The 10503-nt window shown below is 39.3% G+C and overlaps 1 protein-coding gene across 1 annotated transcript in view; it reads right to left on the reverse strand.

Moving 5' to 3' along the window:
• CBFA2T2 (core-binding factor, runt domain, alpha subunit 2; translocated to, 2) overlaps positions 1-10503 on the reverse strand; it is a 56666-nt gene that overhangs the window by 44503 nt on the left and 1660 nt on the right. The window contains exons 2-3 of the mRNA XM_011960581.1: positions 4917-5060; positions 627-904 (exon numbers count right to left, since the gene is read on the reverse strand). Coding sequence (XP_011815971.1) covers positions 627-904; positions 4917-5034 — 396 coding nt within the window. The 5' untranslated portion in view covers positions 5035-5060. The remainder of the gene's footprint in view (positions 1-626; positions 905-4916; positions 5061-10503) is intronic.

Consider the following 10503-nt stretch of genomic DNA (forward strand, 5'->3'; position numbering starts at 1 on the left):
GATGGTCTCAATCTCCTGACCTCGTGATCCGCCCGTCTCGGCCTCCCAAAGTGCTGGGATTACAGGCTTGAGCCACCGCGCCCGGCCTAAATCAACATCTTAAATAACAAGTAAACATTATTGATTGTTTATTTGATAAGCATTGATATAAAATCCACGATTAAACATCATGTCTGTAATCCCAGCACTTTGGGAAGCCGAGGCAGGCAGACTGCTTGAGGCTAGGAGTTTGAGACCAGCCTGACAAGATAGGGAGATTCCGTCTCTACGAAAATATAAAAATTAGCTGGGCATGGTGGCATGCACATGTAGTCCCAACTACTCAGGAGGCTGTAGCAAGACAATTGCTTAAACCTGGAAGGTCAAGGCTGAAGTGAGCTGTGTTCGTACCATCTTCCTCCAGGCTAGGTGACAGAGTGAGACCCTGTCTCAAAAAAAAAAAAAAAGAAAGAGAAGAAAGAAAAGAAAGAAAAGAAAGAAAGAAAGAAAGAACCTATATTTAAACAGTTTTATACAAGTTATTCAATAACTAGTCTAGTCTGTAGCGTTTGCCATATTACTATGGGTTTGAAAATGAGCAGAAATATCTAGAACTTCTCTGCTGGCTTTGGACCTGAACCACATACTCGGGCAGCTGAGAACAACAGTGAGGCTGTACTTACCACCAGTGCAAGAACAAGAGTCCGCACCTTCTCCCCAATCTCAGGGGAGATGTCATTTCCAAACTGTTGCAGAGTGGTAAGAAAGCGTTTCAACTTGCTGAGCTGTCGAGCACCACAGGTGGCTGGCAACTGCTGATTTGTGAGTGCAGATGATGTGGAGGAGGCAGGACCATTGCTGAATCTCTGTGGTGGTGATGGGGCGCCATTCAGGGTAGGAGGAGAATGGTTGATTCCATTGCTTACTAAAAGAAAGCCAAAATGAAAGACTCAAGTTACGTGGAAAACAAGGGGACGTTTGTTCATTTTTTTCTTGTTTGTGTTCTCCTTCATTTGTTCATTTGAATTTTGTAAAGTACATGTTATAAAAGTATGCAAAACTGGTTCTGTCCTCAATGAGATTGCTGTCAGACAAAAATGGTAACAGAGTAAGTCGAGTGTTAAAAAGAAAGCAGAGTGCTCTGAGAGCAATAAGAAGGGACATCTATCTAACTCTACAGGTGCCATGGGCAGGGGTGGGTAGTTTTAAGAAAGACTTCCTGCAACAGGTAGTGCTTGAGATGAGTCTGGGCCAATAGATCCTTCCAGTGACAGGATACTCGTGCCCATCTTTTACATCGCATCTCCTTCCCAATTTCAAGGTCCCCAAAACACTAGGCAGTCAATCAGAAGGTAGTATGTGAGCAAGACACCAGAAGAAAGTTATGATAATATGAGGGATACTTTTTAGGCCTACTGATTTAATGACTTATTCCTACAATAAGGTACCTATTTCTTTGGCCATCCAGAATACTCATGTCCATTAGAGCCAGTTACTGTCTGCCTTAACAGTGCTAGATTAATACTGCCAAACCCTCGGCCATTCAATAAAGCATCTTCCTGATTCCATGCAGGACACTCCCATCCTACATTTTTGCTCAAATTATACTACATGTGATTAATTACAGTTTTCCTATTTAGTTCTTAATAGTCGTTTCTTGAAAATTTTAATTTGGAAAACAACCCTAGAGCTATGGTTTTGTTTTTTTGAGGCAGGGTCTCATTCTGTCATCCAAGCCGGAGCACAGCCGCACTATCTTGGCCCATTGCAGCCTCGACCTCCTGGACTCAGGTGTCCTCCCACCTCAGCCTCCTGAGTTGCTGGGACTACAGTTACATGCCACCATGCACAGTTAATTTCTTTTTTAAAATTTTTTGTAGATAAGGGAGTCTCATTATATTGCCCAGGCTGGTCTCAAACTCCTGGGCTCAAGTGATCCTCCTGCCTTGGCCTCCCAAAGGCTGGGATTACAGGCATAAGCCACTGTGCCTGGCATTGAGCTACGTTCATGTTGGCATTAAGTAAAAATCTAAATTATCTAGTACCTAAGTGTCATTCTGTTTTCACTTAATCATATCCAGCCTTAAAAAACTAAAATAGTGAAACTGTATCTAAAAACATAAGAAACAATTTAAGACATAAGCAATGTTTAAAAAGCCAATCATTTCATCTTTACCTAGCTTAGAAAAATGACATTTAATCATATTTTGCCAAAAACAAACTTATTATCATAAAAAATCTTCCACTTCCCTTCTACTTCCTCTAGGCCAATCACAGTCAGTTAACCACCTCTGTTCCCTCTTCTTACACTGAACCTTATTCAAATTTGACCTGGCAAGCTCTTCTTCATCCCACACAGTTCAGGTATCATCTCTGTTAAGGAGCATTCTTTGACACATGCTGCTGCTGCTGTTCCACTTGAAGGTAACCTTAGTGGATTCACTACATCTCTGTGCTGCCTATGTGCATATGCATGCTTCCACTATTTTACTTTGAGACAGAGTCTTGCTCTGCTGCCCAGGCTGGAGTGCAGTGGTGTGATCTTGGCTCACTGCAACCTCCGTCTCTTGGGTTCAAACGATTCTCCTTCCTCAGCCTCCTGAGTAGTTGGGATTACAGGTGCGCGCCACCACACGCAGCTAATTTTTTGTATTTTTAGTAGAGACAGGGTTTCACCACATTGGCCAGGCTAGTCTCAAATTCCTGACCTCAAGTGATCTGCCCTCCTTGGCCTCCCAAAGTGTTAGGATTACAGGAGTGAGCCACCATGCCTGGCCTATGCTTGTTTATTTCTGCATTTATGTTGCCTTAATAGATGTTCACTTATTAATAATACAATACACAAAACATATGTGCACACTTTAAGTTTTATAAGCTGTGTAAACAGTGTATATTTCTGCTTTGTTCATTTGCTAGCAAAAGGTTAAGTGTTTAGGAAAATGCTACTGAATGATTAACGCATAAAAGACTAACGGCCTGAGAAAAGGGGTGAATTTTCTTGTGTCTTCCACTAAAGGAAATTAGTAAAGCTACAGAAAGGAAAGTTGAACACTCAACCTCAGCAATCCAGAAAATTAGTTGCAATAGTCTGCCATTTCTTTGTTTTCATAGAAAGGTCAACTGCCATAGGAAAGTTGCTCCCTTTTGAAGGAACCAATAAAAATAACACATTACCATGCATTTAGCTACTCTGATGTATAGAAAGGCTTTTTCTTAGTCTCTTCAGTAAAAAATGTATGATCACATTTTCTGAAATGAAACACAACCACCGCCAAGCAGCCAAATATGGAAGCAAAAAGGGCTGAATTTGTACATACATATATCTATTGGTGTATCCTGAGATCTGATTGATGGCTGAGGTTTAAATCTGTTTCTTTTCAAGACAGTATATATGTCTAGGGCTGTTTAACAGATATTAGAATTTAAGAAAAGGGGTATCATACTTCTTTTCATTCACTCTGGCTCAAACTGAATGCTGTAGTTACCAGCTACTTAAATTCAAATGTTTTCGGAAAATAATAAACTTCCAATTAAAGCTGTACATCTTACATTCTCTTCTCTTGCCTTTTAAAACAATAAACACCCAAACCAAAAAATTTTGAGCAAGGACAGTGTGCAAGCTTGTGTAATGGTATTTAAATGAAACAATACATACAGCATCTAGCTCAGTGCTCTGACACTCTTTGGGCACTCCAAAAATAGCAGTACATTTTGGTTTATAGGCAAAAGATGTGCAGAGTGTCAAAGTGAACTGGGGGTGGCAGCATGTGCATGGAAAGGCAGAACTCAAATGAAGATCAAGACACTTGTGTGCATGTATGTAGACTAGTTTATTTGGGGTTCTTTTGGTGATTATAGATACACAGGACTGAAATTGTTGAGTTACAGGGCACGTGGAAATTCAGCATTAGTGCAAACTGCCAAACAATTTCCAAAAGATGTACTAAATTACATTCCAACCAGCATTGTATGAGTATTCAAGTTACATCCTCATCAAAACTTGGTATCATTTTGAACATCCTGGTGGGTGTATAATGGTACTGTATTGGGTGTTAGTTTGCATTTCCATGATAGTTAGTGAAGTTGAATATCTTGTTACATATATTATTAGCTAACATGATGGTTATGGACTGAATTCTGCCTGAGCCTTGGCCAAATTCATACATTTAAGTCTTAACCCCTTGTACCTCAGAATATGACTATATTTGGAGATAGAGACTTTGAAGAATTCATTAAGGTTAAAAGAGGTATTACAAATAGTCCCTAATCCAATACGATTATTATCCTTGAAGGCAGGGGAAGAGACACCAGGGACACACACAAATGGAGGAATGGCCATGTGAGGATACGGCAAGAAGGCAACCATCTACAAGGCCCAGGTAAAACCAAACCTGACAACACCTTGATCTTTACATTCTTGACTCCAGAATTGTAAAAAAGTTAATAAAAATTAAAAGTTAATTAAAAGTTAATAAAAATAAATAAAAAGTTAATAAAAATAAATCCAGTCTGTGGTATTTCATTATGGTAGCCCTAGTAAACTAATACAACAATATTCTCTTTTGTAAAAAGTCTTACCATGACAGCATTGGAACATTTTTCAAATTCCATAATTTTAGAAAACTTACGTTGAATCTCATATGGCAATATAATAATTTAAATTCATTATTTTTAGAGTCAAAGAAATAAAAATAGTTACCAGCCAAAGAATATGAAAACAAAATATTTAAAAAACTAAATATCCAAATAAACTAGGTATTATTCTCAGAGGGTATAAGTAATTTAGAAAAGAAACAACCAGAAATATATATCTGTGTCTATATTTTCATAGCACTTTGAAAATATTGAATAATATATGTGGAAGGCTTCATGCAAGTCAGTCACTTAGATCCAAATGTCACTCTGAACTACAAACATAAGTAACTAAGAGGTCTCACATGCAGTAGGAGTGAAGGACACTGGTCTCGGTCCTCCAGGATTTATTGGTGGGAGGGGTGGCATGGTGGGAGGTGAGGATCTGGACTGTATCTTCACTTCCACAGGCGATCCAGGCATTGCTGGCACCCTTTTCTCAGGACCAACTGCAGAGAATCAGAGAAATGGAGGTTAGGGTTTTCTAAACGGTTGCAGAAACAGACAACAATTTGAAATACCAACATATTTCCCTAGAGGATTGCCTAGTATAATAGGCTGAATAGTGACCCCCTAAAAGATATGTCCACGTCCTAACATCTGGAACTGTGAATGTTACCTGATTTGGCAAAAGGGTCTTTGAAGATGTTATTAAGTTAAAATTCTTGAGAGGAGGAGATCATCCTAGACTGTCTGAGTGGGCTCTAAATCCAATCTGAATGGTGTCCCTAAAGAAGGGATGTGACACAGACACAGACATACACAGAGGGAAGCCGATGTGAGGACAGTCACGCCAAGTGGTGACAGAGGCAGGGACTGGAGTGACACATCTATACACCGAGGAGTGCCAAAGAGTGCCAGTAACCAGCAAGCCAGGAGGGAGCAGGAGACACATTTGTCCTCTGAAACCCCAGGAAGGAATCAATCTTGCTGATACCTCAATTTTGTGCTTCTGGCTTTCTGAACTGTGAGAGAATAAATTTCTCTTGTCTTAAGCCACTCAGTTTGTGGCACTTTGTTACTTCAATTCTAGGAACTAAAACAAGGAAACAAGGTCAAGAGGTGACATGAACTGAAAGTTAGCAGTCTCTAGATAGTGGCTGAGAAAGGAAGAAACCAGGTTACAAATATAGCTTACCTCAAATGCATTTTTTTTAACTTCTCCTTATAAATGAATCAAATTATGAGGGGGAAAAAGCTAACATAGGAACTATCTAGACTTAGGCCTCAACTGCATGACATGAAAAGAAAATCACAATCAGTTGTATATAAATCAATATTAATAGGCTGGGCGCGGTGGCTCATGCATGTAATCCTAGCACTTTGGGAGGCTGAGGTGGGTGGATCACCTAAGGTCAGGAGTTTGAGATCAGCCTGGCCAACGTGGTGAAACCCTGTCTTTATAAAAATATAAAAATTAGCTGGGTGTAGTGGTGGGTGCCTGTAATCCCAGTTACTGGGGAGGTTGAGGCCGGAGAATCGTTTGAACGTGGGAGGCAGAAGTTGCAGTGAGCCAAAATCATGCCACTGTACTCTAGCCTGGGCGACAGAGCAAGATTCCGTCTTAAAAAAAAAACAACCACCATTAATATCAACTACATCAAGTAGGATAAAAGAGGGAGTCAGCCTCTCTGACCTCAAACATGTAAATGTCATTCATGCTATATATTGTTCAAAAAAACGAAAAGTAGAGCTGATTCTACATTAAGCAGAGGCTACTTCATCTATGGGAACAATTAATAACAGGCAGCTGTTTGATAATACTAAATGGCAACAAAATTTCAGAAAGATAAATTAGATAAACTTCATGATGCTACAATTAGGTAGGTCTGAGCTAACAGGAATCAGACTCGATAACAACAAGTAATATTCTAACATATCTAAGAAGTTATTTTTCCCTATCAAAGAGAACTTGCTACACACTTGGTTAATAGGACCAGGGTTACCATAATCACCTTTAAATTGAGCTATGTTCCTCACAGTAATTCTAAGCTTTTCACTTAAGTACCAGGCATTCATTCTCCAATAACTGCTGAATTCAAATTCAAGTGCAAAAAATGGGCAGCAAAGGCTCAAATGAGAAGGTTAAGTCCAAGTTTTCTTTCTGTGATAGCACAGCTATAAAGACAATACCTACAAGAGTGTTCACGATCCTGGCAACAAGGAACATTTTTGTGCATTGATGGGACACTTTTTAGTAAGAAAAGTATCTCCAAATACTATTTTTTATGCTTCAGTTTGCAGTGGCCACACTTTGGAAAGGGATATAATAAAGTCAATCAAGAAAGCAATGCCCCCAAGTTACAAATCCCCTGACAAAAATGTGCAGTTCCCAGAACTATGTGGGCAACACTGTGCCAGCCCTTCCCATCTCTCTGTTCAGGACATTTTCTTTGTGAAATTGATGGTCGTCCTGTCTGATTAGTGGACTAATGAGCTGTTGCGCTTGCCTTTTCTTCCTGACAGTATTTTCTCAATGCCCTTCAGAGAACAGCTGACACATTTCCAGCTCTTCCATCTGGGCCCCAGCTTTCTGGAAGGGTAGGGGAGAAGGAAAGGAAGGAACTGACAGTTGTCTCGCACTGTAATGTGTTGTGTACAGTGTGCAACAACCTAGAGGGAGCCTTTCTTCAGACCACCTGGCTCTATAGCAAGGGTGCCAAAGGCTTGAGGAAGGCTTAGCAGTGAGATGAGTTTTAACATTCAGCACTTGGCAGAATAAAAAAGTTAGAGCAGTCCAACTGCAGAATGCTGAACTATGTGCTCTAACCAACCAAAAGCTTCGATAGTGGGCCAAACCCAGCCACTAAAGAACTGTTTACAGATTGATACTTTTCATTTCACCACCCAAAATCTACAACACTAGTGTTTTCTTCATGTTTCAAGTGAATGAAGCAGAAAAAGCACAGGTATGAAGACTGAGAGATTCGGTTTGAATTCTCATTCTGTTACAACGCAATTGAATTTCACCAATTCATTTCACCTTTCTAGGCCTCATTTTCAACATATGTAAAATGAATGACAGTAAGACCTACCTGTCAAGAAACATGTAATGATTAAAGATGATGCCTAAATCACTGCAAGGGATAAAGAAGGTGCTTAATAAACAGGAATGATGATTAGAAGACAGAAATCCTCGTGTCAAATTCTGGACATACTATTAACTAGGTATGTGACCTTGACCAAGTTAATTTTAACATCTGTTTTCTGTGGAAAATAGGTATACTATCAACAAGTTATCCATGTAACCTCAGAGATACTGTATGGAATGATCCAAGAATTAACAGCTGCAAAATCACCAAGCACAATGTAAAGTGGTATTTTTGTAGGAAGCTGGGTGGCATGAACGCCCTTCATGTAATGAGATCTATCCAAGTGGTTTACAAGGTGACAAATTCAGCAGTTGCTCAGATGATGGGAAAGGGCATGTTCCAAAGTAGGCATTTTAACCCTCTGCTTGGGGTCACAGTAGGATCATAGTAAGTCCCTGTAGGAAGAAGGCTATGACACGCCTTTATGTCATCCTAGTAATGGTGACTTCCTTTTTGAATTTTTATGAAACTGATAGTTATGTGTTACATTCTAGCTGGATCCCATGAAAGAATCAACCATATATTGAACTCTTTGCAATCTTGGAGAACCTTAGATACAGTTCAAGAAGAAGAAAATTCTTTTCCCTCAATTGTGGCTTGAGTCCATAAACACTATTGCTTAAAATATCAAACAGCCATAAAGATTTAGTCCCAGGAAGTCAAAATAAACCTTGGTTTTGCCATAAAGGTCCAACTCAATTATAATTTCAAAGTAACTGACAATTTAGTCACCCCATGAGTTTGTCTTTTGATTATTCTGAATATATTTGTGTATGTGTGTGTATTACAAATAAATGCATGTGTGCATATATATGTGTGTATATATTAAAAAATAAAACCCAGATATTACAACATGTACCTCCAAAATGACTTATGGTTCAACACCTAAACCATGCGAAGCTAAAGAACTTGATGAGTCAAAACAAGAAAATATGTCTGAATAATTTCTTCACTGTGCGCGACTTGCTAAGGATATCATGAAAACAGAAAACAGATGAAAGAATAAAGTAATAAACAGTTATCTGTGTGATAGCAGTGATATTTTTTCCTACATAGGAATTTAAAGAATCAAAGATTAAACTGAAGAGTAGAACTATTCTGTAGCTCCCCAGGAAAGTAACACAGAACACCCAGCACTCTCCCTCTTATCTGCAGTTTCAGTTTCCACAGTTTCAATTACTTACAGTCAACCAAGGTCCAAAAATATTAAATGGAAAATTTCAGAAATAAACAATTCATAAGTTTTAAATTGAGCACCATACGGAATAGTGTGACGAAATCTCACACCATCCCACCTAGGATGTGAATTATCCCTTTGTCCGGAGTATACACTATCTGACCATAAGTCACTTAGTAGCCGTCTTGGTTACCATCAGATGAACTGTCATGGTGGTGCAGTGCTTGTGGTCAAGTAACCCTGATATTACTTAATAATGGCCCCAAAGTAAAAGAGGAGTGATGTTGGCAATTTGGATACACCAAAGTGAAGCTATAAAGTACTAAGTGAAAAGGTGGAAGTTCTTGACTTCGTAAGGAAAGAAAAAATTCCTATGCTGAGGTTGCTGACATCTACTGTAAGAAGGAAAAAGACGTTTGTGCTCATTTTGCTGCTGCATCTCAAACAGAAAACGTTACAGCCATAGTGTATGATATGGGTTCAGTTACAGTTCAAAAGGAATGTATGTAGGGTTCAATACTTCCCATGGTTTCAGGCATCCACTGGGGGTCTTAGAATGTATTCCCTGTGGGTAAGGGGGAACCACTGTATTACTGAAACATCTCAGAAACATGCTATTTGAGAAGAATCTTCTATGATAAATTGTCCACAAACAAGGGCATTTACAAATCATTATAAATTGCTTTTTTTTTTTTTTAAATTAGAGACTGGCAAAGAGCAGAGGTGTAAATACAAGATAAAATATAATGAGGTTATCTGAAGGGAAAGGCTACTCCTAAGTGACTGGAAAGAAGAAAAACTTATAGATCTCAAGGAGAAAGCATGTGAGGCAAAAAGTGAGCCTGATGTGAAGAATGCTCCATCACTCACTAGTGACAGTGATTTTCTTTATCTGTCCCTGGGGATAATTCAGCACAGGGTTATATGAAGGGTACCATAATGGACATAACAATGATGGGTATACAACAGATACTCTCACATGTTTTACTTGCATCAGATTTTAAAATATATTAGAATTATGGTTGGGCACAATGGCTCATGCCTGTAATCCACACCACCTTGAGACAGGAGAATTGCTGGACACGAGGATTGCCAGGAGTTTAAGAACAGGCTGGCCAACACAGGGAGGCCTTATCTCTCTAAAAAAGAAAAACTAGCTGGATGTGGTGGCGCACGCCTGTGTTCCCAGCTACTCATGAGGTTGGGATGGGAGGATCAACTGAGTCCAGGAAGTCGAGGCTACAGTGAGCTGTGATCACACCACTGTACCCCAGCCTGGGTGACAGGGTAAGACTCTGTCTCAAAATAAAAAATAAAAAAATAATAATTTATTAGAATAACAGTTTACTGAGCTTTTGAGATGTTATCTGCACTGTGTGGGGTAGATTTGGTCAAGTGTTCCTGTTTATTATCACTGAGAAAAAGTGCAGAATATAGATCTTTCTATATTAGATTTATCAATAAAAATCCATATAGAGATCTTTCCTATAATGACAGGAACACTGATCATTCCAAAGAAGCTGGCCAAGGAAGCCATTAAATCCATTGCTTTATGAAAAAAAGTCAAGGCCGGGCACGGTGGCTCAAGCCTGTAATCCCAGCACTTTGGGAGGCCGAGACGGG

This window comes from Colobus angolensis, unplaced genomic scaffold, assembly GCF_000951035.1.
Source record: "Colobus angolensis palliatus isolate OR3802 unplaced genomic scaffold, Cang.pa_1.0 Scaffold114, whole genome shotgun sequence".
Taxonomy (NCBI): Eukaryota; Metazoa; Chordata; class Mammalia; order Primates; family Cercopithecidae; genus Colobus; species Colobus angolensis.